At 44.5% G+C, this 17408-nt stretch overlaps 1 protein-coding gene across 1 annotated transcript; it reads left to right on the plus strand.

The window, feature by feature from the left end:
• The first annotated feature begins 3991 nt into the window (after positions 1-3991).
• On the plus strand, positions 3992-6713 carry LOC117644802. Its single transcript, XM_034384433.1, has 6 exons — positions 3992-4096; positions 4174-5828; positions 5922-5981; positions 6071-6136; positions 6211-6416; positions 6631-6713. Exons 1-5 carry the CDS (start codon positions 4043-4045, stop codon positions 6278-6280), a joined length of 1905 nt encoding a protein of 634 aa, XP_034240324.1. The 5' UTR covers positions 3992-4042; the 3' UTR covers positions 6281-6416; positions 6631-6713.
• The last annotated feature ends 10695 nt before the right edge of the window (positions 6714-17408 follow it).

The following is a 17408-nucleotide window of genomic DNA, read 5'->3' on the forward strand; positions in this document are numbered from 1 at the left end:
GGCTCTTCATTGGAATTTTGGACACTACACCACAGATAAAGCACTGTGAGAAAAACGGACGGAAAAACTACGGAACATGTCTGGTCAATAATTTGCCTGGACCGTCCGTACTTGCATAGACAATCAACTATAACCATAGACCAACTGCTTCATGCCCAGGCTGGGATCCATGTGTTACGCCGCTCCCTGATTGGTCAGTACCTTTCACTTCACTGGTCATTGGTCGGCTTTGGTCACCAAGCTGCCGCGGCAGCGAACGCCGCGTCCTGATTGGTCGAGGAGGCTCGAGCTCCCACCAATCAGGACGCGGCGTTCGCTGCCGAGGCAGCTTGGTGCAGTCGATGCCACACTTGTCGAAGAGTTTATACCACTTTAAGTTGATGTTCAGCTGCTTTCAGTGGGTGAAAAAGAAGCTCACATAAATAAGGAATGTCATCAAACGGCTCGATTTTTAAAATGAACTTTAACTTTAGAGCCTCAGAGGAAGTTTTACGGAAGAACACCGCTCGTGCCGCTCGTGCCGACAGCTGATTGTTTGTTTTTAACTTGGTATTTATACCAACAAGCTTTACTCAAAAACCAAGAGCCAGAAACATAGATTTGAACATGCTGAATGCAATCAGTCCACTAAAATTTACAATTGTCGAGTTTTTAACCTCGAAATGTTGAAGTGAAAGGTACCGACCAATCAGGGAGCGGCGTAACACATGGATCCCAGCCGGGCATGAAGCAGTTGGTCTATGGATATAGTTGATTGTCTATGGTACTTGCCAACTACGGAACGTTCCGTACTTTTTTTCCGTACCCATTTACATGGGTTCATATGGAGCAAGTACGGAACGTTCCGTACTTTTCTCCGTACCTCCGTACTATATTTTTCTGTTCCATTTTCGTACAAAAGTACGGAATGTTTTACAGTGAGTCAAAACTTAAATTAAGTTGCAAATTACAATTTATTAAGTTGCAAATTACAAGTTAACATTCATATAGACAAGATTATAAACTGATAATAAACTATGATCATTATTATAAATCTTTTGAAGTTTAAATCTGTAAGTGGTAGTATTTCTTCTTGTGGCAGCACTTAGTCATGAACAATAAGAATTCGCTTCCCAAGGTTTAAACACAGTTTTATAAATTGTGTGTCTATCAATAAAAGTAATCACTTATAACTGCTAAATTGACATTGGGAGGCACATGCCAACCATTAAACCCAGTTGAAGAACCACATTATGCACATTTTGACTATATCTCTAAAAATCTTCTGACGCTTACTATTTTAACGTAAAAGGTTGGTCATCACATTTTTACTTCTACGATTCATTTTGAAAAGATTGTGGCAACCACAACTCTTTGTGTCCATGATGTTACCTTCAACAAAGCTTTTCAAGCTGTGATGTCTCTAAAACTTGGATATATTGTAGATTTTTGTTAAATTTTAGTTTAATATCTCCCATGGGATCTCAACCTCTATTTCAATCTTCAGTTCAAGCTACTGCTGATTGCGCTTTATGTGGGGTGAAAGGCGGTCTTCGAGTCATGGAGTTTTCCATGCATGAGGGATGTTACGATGCGAAGACAATGAATTGTATTTCAAAATTGTCCTTGGGGACTTGAACTCCATCTCAAACTTTGGCCTGCTTATGTGGGGTAGTGAGAAAAATAAGTATAGTAACAAATGACTTCTTTGGTGAATACAAACAAAAAATTATAAAACCCCGTTCTAAACTAGGAAAAGAAAGTGGAAATACTATTAATCCCACATTCAAACTTAGAAAAATTGAAAAGTATGATCAAAGTTAAAAAAAAATTATTTCATCTTTATGAAATGTCAACTTGCAAGTGGGAACTTAGGCTCAGCTTAAAGTTTGGACTTTACCTAGTCTATTTCAGAGGGGGCCCTGGTGAAAAAATGTCCGGTATTGGCTTTCTCAAGGTGCTTAGCTTGAAATAGAGCAATAGAGATAGTGGTGCATCAAACCCTTGTCTCCTGTAGTACACACACACTGACGTTTTTCTCAATCAGTAGCTAGTCGATTCTAGCCCGAGCCTCCGCCGTGGCGCACCCTCGCACATTCCAGGTGGCGATTCGGAAGCGTCCCTCCGGGGCTGGGTCGGCCTCCTGCCCGCCTCCGACGTCCTGGGCCGACAGGGCGATGCTGGCCGTCGGTGTTGTGTCGGTCTGGATGTCCTCACCAGGCGGAAGAAGGGGCTGTCCTGGATTGATTGGCCGGATGCCCTCCACCTGCCTTGGCTCCTCCTGAATCGCCTCCTCGTGCGGCCGTTCGTCGCTCACTGGCTCAAAATGAGCAATTCTTTCCCAAGGCAACCAGGCCCAAAACCTTCATGTCTCAGATCCTGCTCCCGTTGGTTTTTTAAGATGCCCTAGTAGTAGAGAGTCTCCAAAAAAATTTTCAGATTTTTATGTCTCATAGAAGCCGAGATTTTGGGGTTTTAATGTTTCAAACCTAGGAAAAATTCCACATTTTTAATTTTTCATCGAAACTTTCCCGTCTAAATTTTTTTGAAAAGAGCATAAAAAGTTGAGTCCTTTCCATGCCAGAACGGAATTTTCAAACAATTTTTTGAAGTTTCGACGTAGTTTTAAAATTTAAAAAAAGTGGATTTATTGGTTAAAAGCTAATACGTATATTTTTTTTTCACTTCTCTGAGCGTTAAAAAGTGTATTTTTATAGTCCCTAACTCTGGGAAAAATAAAAACTTTACGGATGAAACTCATTCTAAATACCGCAGCCCAAAACCTATTTTCAGTCTTCGCTTTTCGACTAAAGTGTACCCCCAGGCACTGGAGGATGGTTCAATGAGTCAAACCAAATCATCTTTGTATGTTATTACTCACTTAACATCAAAGCTGAAGTATTTTAAGTACTCTGTTCAACAGATATATCTGTAGATCACTCTCAAATGTTATTTTATAGCCTAAATCACTCAATTTCTTAGATACACACAGCCATTCAAATTATTCTGCAGCTCACTCAAACATTCAAGAGTGATGTCAACTAGAACACAGCAGAAGAACTTTTAAAAAAATGCTAGTGCAAATAAGCATCTGTCCTGCAAACAGTGTATGATGTTGTTTGCAGTCATCATTTGTTTTTGTTGGCCGCTAACCTCTTGTGTAGTGTGCGTGGTGTGAAGTGACATTGGAGGAATTCTTTTCCTTAACTATTTGCCTGACTTAAAGACAATGTCGTGTTCCATTGGAACAAGTATTGGGTCACCCTGCGCTGGCAGAGAATTTACAGAACAAGAGATTTCAAAAGACCACAAGGAACTGATGTCAATAAGATCGGGCTGCAGTGTGAAGCCTTTCATTGTTTGCGAATCTCACAAAAGGACCTTTCTACACGCTTATTCGCTTAATTTTAAAGTGTGTTGTAATCCATACGAGAACCATGGTCAAAATGTGAAAGGTCGGCTTGAAGAAATATCTTTGGACAGATACAAACAGTGGCTACCTTTGAACTTAACATTTCTGCCAGGCCACAAACTTTGTTATTCTTGTGCAAGAGCAGTGAAAGCAGCGAGGGACCGTTATGCTGCTCAAAATGATCAAGGTGGTGGTGCTGGTGGTGGTGGTAGTGGATATGATCATGGACATGATGAAGGCAACAACCCTCCTGCTGAAGAGCCACCTGTTGAGCGGTTAAGCCAATCAACTCAAACCATATGCACTCCACGAGACCACAAGTTCACACAAACTAGGCCCACATCAAATCACAAGTTCACACAAACTACTGAGAGCGTGGTGAACTTGGATCGTTTGAGACCTCGACCAGCCTTGAAATCTGCTACTGCTTCAAGAACCATTTCTGCTGCATCAAGCGAAGGTAGTCCATTGACTTTGTCAGGGCAGTCAACGCAGTCAGACCAGTCATGGTAATCAGAAGAGATCCTGGATTCTTTAAATGAAATCTTAAAGAAGCATAACATTGCAACTGTGGATGTAAAGAAACTTAAGCATCAGAGATATTATGGCACGGCAAGATTAGAAGAAATTACTGATGCGATTAAAAGCGTCATGATCCAGGCTGCAGAGAAACAACATGATTATTTAAATTTTTCTCTACGTGAGGTATATGTTAATCCAAATAATTTGTTTGTGTCTTCTGAGTCTTCCAAAAATACTTATGCTTTTCTTGTGAATTTCAGGTATGTGAGGATTCTGCTGACCTCACAGAAATGATCAGTGGGTTAAAGACCGAATTTCACAAGACTGCTGATCGAGCAAAGAAGATCCAAATTTTATCTGTTTTACCAACAAGCTGGAGCAGAGAAAAAATTTGTCAAAAATTTGATTGTTCTGTAAATATGGTGAGAGTTACAAAAGCTTTAGTTGAATCAGAGGGAATTCTTGCAGTGCCAAAACCTAAGCAAGGTCGGCCTCTGAATGAAGAAACAGTCAAATCAATTTTAGGCTTCTACTATGCTGATGAAGTTAGTAGACCTATGCCTGGTCAGAGAGACTACAAAAGTGGTAAACGAGTTCACAAACAGAAGAGACTTTTACTTTGCACTGTAAATGAACTGTACTCAATGTTTTGCAAGAAATATCCTGGCAAAGTGTCGTTCTCAAAGTTTGCAAGCTTGAGGCCTCCAGAATGTGTGAGTGCTGGTGCTAGTGGCACGCACTCTGTTTGTGTCTGTGCCATCCATCAAAACACTGAGCTGATGGCCAAAGGTGGTGGGATACGCAGAAAAAAGAAGAAAAGTGTGAGTGAACAAGATGCGGAAGTTAGTGAATTAGATGAGAAAGATGGTGAGGCACAAATAACCTTTGAAGATTGTGTGGACATGCTCATGTGTACTTCTAAGTCAGATGATTGCTATATGGATAAATGTTTAGACTGTCCAGATCCAGAAATATTACGTGTGTTTCTGGCTGCACACTTTGAAGAACTCTCACTCGACTCAGTAATGTTTCAACAGTGGATGAACGTTGATCGCTGCTCTTTGGAAACATTAGTGAAATCTATTGACAATTACATTGATGATTTTACGGATAAGTTATTGGAGTACAAAAAGCACAATTTCATAGCTAAGAAGCAAGCAGCAGCTTTGAAAGAATGTAAAGCCAATTTGAAGGTTGGTGAAGTTTTAACCCTGGGAGACTTTTCAGAGAACTATTCATTTTTGATACAGGATGCAATCCAGGGATTCCACTGGAATAATGATCAAGCCACCTTGCATCCGTTTGTAAATTATTTCCGCAGAACAGAAGAAGCAGAAATTGAATTTTGCACTCTCATCGTAATCTCTGATGAACTTAAACATAACACTGCTGCAGTACATGCCTTTCAAGAGAGGCTGCTCAAGTATCTAGAAGAGAAGATAGGGAGAAAAGTTAAGAAGATATTCTATTGGAGTGACGGAGCTGCAGCTCAGTACAAAAACCGCAAGAATGTTTCAAATGTTGCCAACCATCAGGGAGACTTCCTGATAGTAGCGGAGTGGCACTTCTTCCCAACCTCACATGGAAAAACTCTCTGTGATGCGACTGCTGGAGCAGCAAAGCGGTCAGCAGCAGAGGAAAGCAAAAGAAGAGTTGATGAAGAACCTATTGCTAACCCAGTTCAATTGTACAATTACCTCAAAGGAAGCAGTAAAAGCATGGACTACACTTTTGTGAGTAAATTCAAAATTGAATGTCACAATCAGAAATACCACGATAGAATGGAAAATGCTACTCTTGTACCTGGGATCAGAAGCATCCATGCTATCATCCCAGTTTCTGAAACTTTAGTCCAAACAAAGGAGTATTCTTTGTCAAGCCATGTCAAGATGAGCGACATCACACCTCAACCGAAGTAAGAAACATTAAAAAATTTATACTGCGCTATAACATCCTACTTTTATCTTTTTCACTTTCATCATCTTAATATCTGTCCTCTAATCCTTAGGGCTCAAGGTAGTTCAGAAGCCAAGCCAAAGAGGAAACGAGCTAAGAAGAACCAGAGCGGGTAAGAAATTTCTTCTCATTTCCCAAAATAATTCACAAATACCTAGTACAAAGTTTTTCTTTATTTATCCATATATATTTCTTTTGCAGTGAGTCAAATGAACCAGAATCAGAAGCCGAGCCAAAGAGGAAAAGAGCAAAGAAAAACCAAAGCAGGTAAGAAATGTCTCTTTTCATTTCCCAAATGCATATAGTTTTTCTTCATTCATGCATATGTATTTCTTTTGCAGTGAGTCAAATGAACCAGAATCAGAAGCCGAGCCAAAGAGGAAAAGAGCAAAGAAAAACCAAAGCAGGTAAGAAATGTCTCTTTTCATTTCCCAAATGCATATAGTTTTTCTTCATTCATGCATATGTATTTCTTTTGCAGTGAGTCAAATGAACCAGAATCAGAAGCCGAGCCAAAGAGGAAAAGAGCAAAGAAAAACCAAAGCGGGTAAGAAATGTCTTTTTTTATTTCCAAAATGCATATAGTTTTTCTTTATTTATGCATATGTATTTCTTTTGCAGTGAGCCAAATGAACCAGAATCAGAAGCCGAGCCAAAGAGGAAAAGAGCAAAGAAAAACCAAAGCGGGTAAGAAATATCTTTTCTCATTTCCAAAGTGCATATAGTTTTTCTTCATTTATGCATATGCATTTCTTTTGCAGTGAGTCAGATGAACTGCCACCCAAAACAAGTAAACCAACTCCTGCAAGCTCCAGAAAACAAAGAGCTGCCCAAGAATCAGCAGAGACTAGTAAGATGCTTTTGTATTTAACAAAATTATAACAAGGACTTCTTTGTCTTCACAATCTTTTCTTCTGTTTAGGTCAGGCCAAAAAGTCAAGAGGCATCAAAAGCAGTAAAACTGTTAAAAATCATTGAATTTTATCTCAAAATAAAAAATTATTTGCATGCTAGTACTTTTTTAAAGTTCTTCTGCTGTGTTCTTGTTGACATCACTGTTGAATGTTTGAGTGAGCTGCAGAGTAATTTGAATGGCTGTGTGTATCTAAGAAATTGAGTGATTTAGGCTATAAAATAACATTTGAGAGTGATCTACAGATATATCTGTTGAACAGAGTACTTAAAATACTTCAGCTTTGATGTTAAGTGAGTAATAACATACAAAGATGATTTGGTTTGACTCATTGAACCATCCTCCAGTGCCTGGGGGTACACTTTAGTCGAAAAGCGAAGACTGAAAATAGGTTTTGGGCTGCGGTATTTAGAATGAGTTTCATCCGTAAAGTTTTTATTTTTCCCAGAGTTAGGGACTATAAAAATACACTTTTTAACGCTCAGAGAAGTGAAAAAAAAATATACGTATTAGCTTTTAACCAATAAATCCACTTTTTTTAAATTTTAAAACTACGTCGAAACTTCAAAAAATTGTTTGAAAATTCCGTTCTGGCATGGAAAGGACTCAACTTTTTATGCTCTTTTCAAAAAAATTTAGACGGGAAAGTTTCGATGAAAAATTAAAAATGTGGAATTTTTCCTAGGTTTGAAACATAAAAACCCCAAAATCTCGGCTTCTATGAGACATAAAAATCTGAAAATTTTTTTGGAGACTCTCTACTACTAGGGCATCTTAAAAAACCAACGGGAGCAGGATCTGAGACATGAAGGTTTTGGGCCTGGTTGCCTTGGGAAAGAATTGCTCAAATGCCATCTGGGTCCTAGAATGTTCATACGCTCATCATTGACTTCTCGAAGGGCTTGAGCGATCACTATTGGTGCCGCACCTGCCTCGACATACCCAGCCGGGTAAGGCTGGCCCTGTCAACACGGAGGTAACCGGACAGCGAGCAAAGGGGAGCACCTGGAATGGTAGACCGCGGGAATGGCCAAAGGGCAGGTATGGGGAAGGGACTAGCTGAAGGGTATTTACCATTGGCGGAGAGGTGTGCCTCCAGCCAGGCAGCTAGGGCGGCCAGGAGATCGTTGGTGGAGGACATGTTGCAGGCTGGCGCGGATGTCAACACGAGAATGGGGGAACGACGGCGCTGGGCGAGCGCACGGGCCGGCGGATGGCTGGCGGACGGCCGGCAGGTGTCGCGGCCAGGGAAGGCGAGGGACACCCCCCCCCTCCCCCCGGCCGGACGGCGGGCGACGTGTTGATAAGCGGGAGGTAGCGAGGAGCTGGAGGCAGACCGTATCAAGGAGGTAACCGGCACGGGGCTATGCAGGAGGATGAGAATGGTGAGTGACCAAACGATGGAGTGATGGAGGTGATGCTATATGATTGAGGGAAAACTGCTGGGCGATGAGGGGACAGCTGTGGTGGTAGTGGCGGGCGTCCGCTGCACGCTTAAGGGGAGGTTCTGGTGAAAATGCTATTTTCTCCTAAATAGGTCCCACTGTGAAAATTAGTTAAAAATTTGATGTCTTACCAAGTAATTAATAAAAATTTTCACTGGGGACTCACATTCTGTGCCCTGAACCCAGTCGAAGAGTCTTTTTGAGCCTATTTTGGGTGTAACTTTAAAAATCTTCTTGCGCATACTATTTTGTCGTAAAACCCGTTTAAAAAAGATCGTGCCGAGAATGTGTCGAAATGATGTCGAAATGATGCCGAAGTGTCCGGCATGCCCTGAATGATGCCGAAATGCGCTCGGCAAGCCCGAAATCCACCCGCCGCCGGCACGCGGCAAGCCCGAAATGAGCCCCGCTGTCGCGGGCGGCCCGGAATCGTACCGCGACCCCGGCCGCTGCCCGGCCGGGTGGATTTCGGGCGTGCCCGTGCCTTTCGGCATGATTCCGGGCATGCCCGAGTGACGGGGCGCATCGAGACCCTAATCAAAGAAGTGTCAAGTTAATGTCTTTGACCTGCGTACAAAATTGAAAAGTTAAAATAGTGAAATTCTTTCTTAAGTTCCAAGTCTATCAAAACCGGCGTGAAAAATTAGAAAATTCCGTGCAAACGAGATGTTTGTAGGACAATTTTGAATTCTTTGACTGAACAAATCTCCAATCAAATTAAACACTTTGATACGGGTACTTGAATGAATGCAGTTGAATCCGTTGAGCTACTGATGCTTAACAGCCTTAGCATACAAATAGTAACTTTAGCTTGCCATCCTATAGAAAAGGTCTGGCTCTCAATAACATGAGCCGCGGGAAAAGGGTACTTCGAGTACGTGGATTATAAGGAAGCGAAGAACCTGGTTTGCGTGTAAGAGCCAACACCCCAATAACTGGGTTTGGGGGCCTGAGACCTGGGTTTCCAGTGGGCCTGGATCCGCGTGTTGACTAGTCCACACGCAGTGCTCTAGTACCTCCGCTCAAGTTCACCGAGTCTGTTGTTAGATCCAAGTGCCCAGCTGAACCCGCGCACCTTGTCCAAAAGTCGAGGGGCTCTCCGCGAGTAACCCAAGAGTCTCGCGGAGGTTACTTATTCGTCAAGACACAGGGCTCGCCGCGCGCTCCTCCCCCAGCAGCGTGTCTCCCCCGCCCCCTCCAGTGCCGCTCGGGGTCGAGCGAGCTCGCTGGAAGGCATCGGGAGCCTGAGGCCTCCTCCCCAGGTCTCCTCCGTGGTGCAGTTGGCAGCGTCTCGGTCCACAAAGACGGTCGTCCTGGGTTCCAATACTAACCAGTGTTTCTCCTTCAGCGTTCTGTGTACGTGTGTGTGTATGTGAGTGTGTATGTGCGTCTGTGTGTGAACGAGTGTGCGTGTGTGCGAGACTGAATAGGATCCGCCATCCAGGTACCTCCCCCTCCCCGGCGCCTTAATGGGAGGGACGGTTCGGCACGATTTCGGCATGCCCGGCAAGCGTCCGGCATTGCCGAAAATCGGTTTATTTTCCAACAAAATGATCGTTTTTCGGCAAGCCCGGACTCCTGGTTCGGGGCGGATTTCGGGCGTGCCGGCCGGGCATGCCCGAAATCCTGCCGTCATCCGGCACGATTTCGGGCAAGATCATTTTTTAAACGGGAAGGTTGGCCTTGACATTTTTCACTTCTTCGATTCATTTTAAAAAAATGTCGGCATGCACAACTCAAACTGTAAATAACATTTTCATTCGCAAGCTTTCTAACCAAGCATTTCACTATAATTGATCAAAAATGTACAAAATTGACAAATTTTAGGGACTTTTCAGCTTAAAAAGCTTACAGTTAATAATATAATGGGAATTTTGAGCTATGCATGCCGGAATTTTTTGAAAATGAATCGAAGAAGTGAAAAATGTCAAGGTCAACCTTTTACGACAAAATAGTATGCGCAAGGAGATTTTTTAAGATACAGCCAAAATAGGCTCAAAAAGACTCTTCGGCTGGGTTCAGAGCCTGGCATGTGCCTTCAAAAGTCAAATTTTAGTCTCCTAAAAGAAAGATTTTATATTCCGAACAAATTGTGACAGTGGAATCCATTTGGAAAATAGCAAGATTTTCACCAGAACCTCCCCTTAACTTCTTACGGATACATCCTATCTGTATTACGGACATTTTTGTGCAATTGCAATTACGGATAGATTTTGCTTGTAATACGGATGATTTCATCCGTATTACAAGCAAAATCTATCTGTAATTGCAATTGCACAAAAATGTCCGTAATACAGATAGGATGTATCCGTAAGAAGTTTAGTGTGTGCTGCTACGGGAGGACCGCGGTTGCTGTTGTTGTTATTGTTATTACTGTTGTGGCTGTGGCTGGCTCTGCGGTTGTTGTTGTTGTTGTTGTTGTTATAACACCGTCATCTACTGCTTCTCCACTGATTGCTCTCTGTTATCATGGTCTCGGTGCTATGCCACTGTTAATGGTATTATCGCTGCGCATTTACTTTTGTTGTTGTTGCTGTCTTGTTTTCCTGCCCCGGGTAGCAATCGGACCACCCGGGCGGATGTTGCGATTTGTGAACACTGCTGCCGCTTGGCGAGGCGCGGGGGTGGCGCAGCCAAGGGGCACAACACTGTAACTTTTGTCCAATAATAGTGATATCTGTAGGAGAGGACGGGCTCGAGACGTTCGACACTACGGAGACGGAGGCACGCGTCATCCCAGCCCCAGAAGGACCCCAGGCACTATTCTGGACCGCTGCAAGGGTGCTCCTTCGGAGGACGGTTACTGGGACTTCCACGCACGCTGTGCGAAAAAACCACAGTGAATCCCGTTAATTATTTGCCGGGATTTACTGTAGTTCAGAACACAGGATTTACCGAGGGGTTACCCACTCCCGATTTTCGCGTACACACGATTCCCAATTTCAAGATTCCCAAGATTCCAAAATGATTCCCAGATTCCTGAAGATTCCTGAAGATTCCAGAATGATTCCTGTAATTTCAGAGATTCCCATCTGATTCCATGATTCCCACGTGATTTCAATGATTCCCACGTGATTCCGACAAGATTTTCTCGCGATTCCGGTAGAAATTTAAATGGTTCGCGGGCTCGCGGGTCCGTATGGGTCGACAGGTATGAAAATCTGTGATGCGCATGACAGCGAGCTAGAGTCCTAAAGGCCCTAAAGGGGAATGAGGCGGTATTTCGTCCTCCCTCAACGGGCAATTGGTCTTTGGATCTTCCTTTTGCGTGCCTTTGTTACGGAAAGCGATTATCTGCCTTAGTTTGGGAGCAATACTGCCGCAAAGTTGATCAAAACGGTCACAAATGTCTGTGAAAAATCGTGTTTTGGGCCGACTTTAAGCATCTACTGCGTCTGATCCGAGGCGGTATTTTGTCCTCCCTCAACGGGCATTTGGTCTTTAGACCTTTCTTTTGCATGCCTTTGTTACGGAAAGCGATTATCTGCCTTAGTTTGGGAGCAGTATTGCCGCAAAGTTGATCAAAACACGATTTTTCAGACATTTGTGACCATTTTGATCAACTTTGCGGCAATACTGCTCCAAAACTAAGGCAGATAATCGCTTTCCGTAGAAAAGGCATGCAAAAGAAAGGTCCAAAGACCAATTGCCCGTTGAGGGAGGACGAAATACCGCCTGGGATCAGACGCAGCAGATGCTTAAAGTCGGCCCAAAACACGATTTTTTACAGACATTTGTGACCGTTTTGATCAACTTTGCGGCAGTACTGCTCCCAAACTAAGGCAGATAATCGCTTTCCGTAACAAAGGCACGCAAAAGGAAGGTCCAAAGACCAATTGCCCGTTGAGGGAGGACGAAATACCGCCTCGGATCAGACGCAGCAGATGCTTAAAGTCGGCCCAAAACACGATTTTTCACAGACATTTGTGACAGTTTTGATCAACTTTGAGACAATACTGCTTCCAAACTAAGCCGGATTATCGCACTTTGTATCAAAGGCATGCTAAAGGAGGGGTCGCGTGGGGTCGCGAAATTTTTCCTGGGGGTCGCGGAAATTTTTGGCTACAAATTTGGGGTCGCGAACCGAGTAAGGTTGGGAACCGCTGCCCCAAGCAGACGACACAACATCAAAACAAAGCGTCCGGTGACGACCAAAATGTCCGCCGTGCGTTTCCGCTTCCGGCGTCGGTTCCTAAACTTCCGCAATGAGCCTCGAAACTTCTAAACTGTCTACATGCGACATTGCAGGGATCTTCAATCAACTATTATTGAGAGCTGAGGAGGTTAATAGGACTTGTTCGAAGTGCTACCAGGGCTCTAGGCTTCACGAGGCCCTCAGCAGACGACACAACATCAAAACAAACTATGAGGATAGCACTTTTCTAGAGAATGAGAAGCAAAATCAGAACGTTTTTCAGGTTTGCGGATCTCACCTTCTACGAGCTGGAAAGGAAGTTTCCAAAGCTGTAAAAGAAGTCTGGTTCATCATTGGCCCTCTGTGGAAATTTGCGTCCTGTTCGTAACCCTGTCACAACCGAAGTAAATAAGGGGAAGGCCTCGGCTGCCTCGGCGGTCTACGGAACACTTCGGAGGCGCTAAGCAGAGTATCCGATGGTTCGCATGATCTAAGGGAATGTTCCATAATTTACACACAATTTTCACCTGATTCCCATGATTCCGAAATGATTCCCAAGATTCCCAACTGATTCCCAAGATTCCCGAGCGATTCCTAAACGATTCCGCCGATTCCCGCGATTCCCTTGCAATTCCCACGATTCCCGTGATTCCGCCTGATTCCACCTGATTCCGCCGAGATTCCGACCAGATTCCCGGCCATGTGTACACACGATTCCCGGGGTGGGTAACCCCTCGGGATTTACCGTGCCTTGCTACAGTATCTACTGTACCTGGTACAGGATATTCCGTACTCCACTTCTGTGGCACAGTAAATCCCGTACAAAGTACGGTAGATCCTGTTAAAATAGTACAGTAAATCCTGTACTCTGAACTACAGTGACAGCTGTACTAATCACTACAGGATTTACTGTGATTTTTTCCCACAGTGCAGGGAGGCTGCGGCACGAGACCGTCGCGCATCTTCGCGAATTCAGCAGACGGTACGCCCCGCTTCTAATCAACCATGCGGAGACTCTGCCGGAGGTGGAAGGTGCTGACTTGGTCGACTTGGCGCTGCGTGACCTGGAGAGGCCAGACACGTACGTTGGGTTTGAATGCCTCCATGGGCTGGCTGGAATGCTGGAGAGGCCGGTACGGGTCCTGCGGCCAGCCATGGATCCGCTAGTGATTTACCCCCAGGGACGGACTGGGGGCTACTGGGCTGAGGCGGGGGGCCCGGCTGTCATGCGGGTTGCCTATCTAGCAGGGACTTTTTTAACAAGGAAATGCCAAAACTGTTTTATTTGTGTTTTTATTATAATGACAGGTAAAGAAGCGATATACATCGGCAACTTTGGCCCGTCCCGTACATTAACAAATGTGTGAATTTCGCCTTTATTTAGCCCTGATGGGTTTGAACCTGAGTCTGGGGTCAAAATGGATGTTATTTCCGTCATCAGCGCCCTAAAAAACATAAGAATCAATGGAAAAACTCGAATAAAAAGAATGTTCAAAATATACCCCACTGGGATTTGAACCCGGGTCTAAGCTTCTTCGATTCGCTTGAAATTGGCACCATTGGTTTTGTCTTGTAACCCTGATTCCAAAAATACCCTTACATACATGTCCTGCTAGCTGTATCCGTTACCGAAATCCTCCTCGACCCCATGTAGACCATGATGCACCTGCAGCAGCGCCCCCGGGGCTCGGATCGGATTTGCTGCCACCGGGCGGTTCTTAGGGTCACCCAAGGAGGCTGCATACCAAATTTGGTCAAGATCGGACCGCGGGAAGTCCTCGGACGGACGGACGAACGGACGCACAGCAAGGATCATGCTATATGCCCGTCCCTCCGTCATTTTTTTACAAATAACAGGAAAAGTAGCGATATACATCGGCAACTTTGGCCCGTCCCGTACATTAACAAATGTGTGAATTTCGCCTTTGTTTACCCCTGACGGGTTCGGTCCTGAGTCTGGGGTCAAAATAGATGTTATTTTCGTCATCAGCGCCCTCAAAAACAGAAGAAACAATGCAAAAACGCGAATAAGAAGAATATTCAAAATATGCCCCACTGGGATTTGAACCCTGGTCCAAACTTCTCCGATTCGCTTGTAACTAGCACCGTTGGTTTTTTCTCGTCACCCCGATTCCAAAAATACCCCTACATGCCCTGCTAGCTGTATCCGTTGCCGAAATCCCCCTCGACCCCATGTAGACTATGATGCACCTGCAGCAGCGCCCCCGAGTCTCGGATCGGATTTGCTGCCACCGGGCGGTTATTAGGGTCACTCAAGGAGGCTGCATGCAAAATTTGGTCAAGGTCGGACCACGGGAAGTCCTCAGAGGAACGGACGGACGGACGGACGCACAGCAGGGATCATACTATATGCCCGTCCCTCCGTCATTTTTTTTACAAATAACAGGAAAAGTAGCGAAATACATCGGCAACTTTGGCCCGTCCCGTTCATCAGGGAATGTGCAAATTTCGCCTATGTTTATCCCTGACGGGATTTGAACCTGAGTCTGGGGTCAAAATAAATGTTATTTTCGTCATCAGCGCCCTCTAACACATCAGAAACAATGGAAATACTCGAGTAAATAGAATGTTCAAAATATACCCCACTGGGATTTGAACCCGGGTCCAAACTTCTCCGATTCTCTTGAAACTGGCACTATTGGTTTTATCTCGTCGCCCCGATTCCAAAAATACCCCTACATGCCCTCCTAGCTGCATCCGTTGCCGAGATCCTCCTCGACCCCATGTAGACCATGATGCACCTGCAGCAGCGCCCCCGGGGCTCGGATCGGATTTGCTGCCACCGGGCGGTTCTTAGGGTCACCCAAGGAGGCTGCATACCAAATTTGGTCAAGATCGGACCACGGGAAGTCCTCGGACGGACGAACGAACGGACGCACAGCAGGGATCATACTATATGCCCGCCCCTCCGTCATTTTTTTTACAAAAAATAAACGGGACGGGCCATAAATAAACGGGACGGGCCAAAAACCTGAAACTACGTCATCTCAATACCCTTGTTTTAACTGTTACATATGTTAAGTGATCAGTAGTCTTTTTCAATTCTTCAGATGAGGAAGCAAACTTATCCAAGATATCATACCGTCAGGTCCCCTAAATGTGGACACGAACCCTAAAGTGACTTGACTATTTTCCCTATTTTAGGCCGTAAACGGCCAACGCGTGGATATTTTGCGAGGTAAAAAATGTTTTTGAGACGGTAGGACCCCTCCGAGACCATATCCGCAGAGAGTCTCTTGTTCCCGCTCATACCCCCTCCCTGAAAAAATCTTGAAAATTGAAATTTGATGCAGAAAAAAGAGAAGGTTTTTTCAGACGTCTAGCGCGGATTCGGGGCTTCGAGCCGTTGATGCTCGGACCATTCTGGACTTCAGACATGTTGTAGCGCGTTCTTTTATCTACAAGGTGCACTTCAGAAAATTTGTTTTCGATGCTTCGTTTTACGGTGGGAAGCAATCTTCTAAGGGGCTGTAAAGTGGGACACATGAATTTTCTTCGTTTCTTTTAGGTTTTGACCGATTCAGAGGCGTTACATTCACCTCCAGCGTCCTACAAACGCCACCTGGTCTATATTAGGTTGCCAGGTCGGTTTGGAGGCCCAGTCAGTCGGGCAAGTACGGTTCGGTACGCTTTAAGTCAGCACAAAATTTAGTTATGTTTGAAAGCAAATGCTTGCTCTTGGCTTAACCGACAAAGATATCGTTATCGACCATAAGACAAATCTTGTGTAAAATTATGTTTGGAACAAAAAATTTTTAAGAAAAAAAGTTGCCGGGCGAACGGTTTTTAATTTTCAAAATTTCAACATCTATTTTTTGCCGTGCATTTCGAAACTTATAAAATGCGACCTGAGCAAAAAAAATTTATAAAATGTTTTTGGTCAGAAATTAAATTTTCAGGCCATTTTGTTTTATTGGTTTTCGCCGTATTTCAATTGGTTTAGGCGCTACGGCGGTTTTTTAATTCAAATATATCTAAGGAAAACTAATTGATTGGGAAAGGCGGTAGGAAAGACAGCTTAGGTCTGAACTATCGTGGCGGCAGCTCCAACACTGCTAATCCAAGTGTGGACCAAGTCCACGCTAGGTAGCGTGGACCACCGTGGTCCACGCTAGGAAACGAGGACCACGAATGGTCCACGCTAGGAAACGTGGACCACGAATGGTCCACGCTAGGAAACGTGGACCGAGCTGTGGTCCACGCTTCACAGCGTTGAACTTCTCATAGGCCAATCACACTTCCAAGTGTGGACCATCCGCGGTCCACGCTTCCTAGCGTGGACCATTCGTGGTCCACGTTTCCTAGCGTGGACCACCGTGGTCCACGCTACCTAGCGTGGACTTGGTCCACACTTGGATTAGCAGTGAAGCGCTCTTTCCTGGGGACGGGGGTGGCATGTGTGTGATGCTTGCTTTATGCCTGGCTTCTAGTAAATAATGCCTACCTCCTAGCCAAGCGCCAAACGCGTAATGCATGCCGTGCAGCTAAGCCAGGTGTGAGCAGGTCTAACAGGTGTTTTTCTGTTACATGAGCGGAACCAGGAAGGGAGGAAGAAAATAGGAAGACGTACAAAGGAAGGTATGATTTATTGAGGCTGGGGTCCGTGGAGCTCCATGGCCAGGGCCAGCTGCTCATCACAAAACAAATCGTAGTCCTCCTGCGCCCACTCCAACCAAACTGCGGACAGCTCAGCGGCTCCCCCATCATCTTCCACTACGTCGAAACAGAAGCAGGGGTCCGAAGGATAGGGTTCTTAAAAAGCGTGACAAATAAAATTTGGAAAAAAAACGATGAAAAAAAAACGGTTTTTTTTTTTTCGAAAAAAAAAAAAAAAAACGGAAAATTATCTTTGGGCCTGAAATGTCGTTTAAACGGGTGGCGCGAAGCTAAGGGGGGAGCGTAGTGGCGCGTTAGGTGGCAAAAAAACGAAGCTCACGTTTTTTATTTTTATTGTCATACCTGGGTGTTGATATTGACCTAACTAAGCTTGCCAGCATGTCAAATAAGCACAAATAGCAAAACAAC

This window comes from Thrips palmi, unplaced genomic scaffold, assembly GCF_012932325.1.
Source record: "Thrips palmi isolate BJ-2018 unplaced genomic scaffold, TpBJ-2018v1 HiC_scaffold_18, whole genome shotgun sequence".
NCBI classification, from domain to species: domain Eukaryota; kingdom Metazoa; phylum Arthropoda; class Insecta; order Thysanoptera; family Thripidae; genus Thrips; species Thrips palmi.

Excerpts from the sequence above, each read along its gene's own strand:
- LOC117644802 (XM_034384433.1), top strand. The coding sequence starts at position 4,043 with ATGATCCAGGCTGCAGAGAAACAACATGATTATTTAAATTTTTCTCTA. Across the intron at positions 5,829-5,921 it reads GACATCACACCTCAACCGAA|GGCTCAAGGTAGTTCAGAAG; the intron begins GTAAGAAACATT and ends TCTAATCCTTAG. Across the intron at positions 5,982-6,070 it reads GCTAAGAAGAACCAGAGCGG|TGAGTCAAATGAACCAGAAT; the intron begins GTAAGAAATTTC and ends TTTCTTTTGCAG.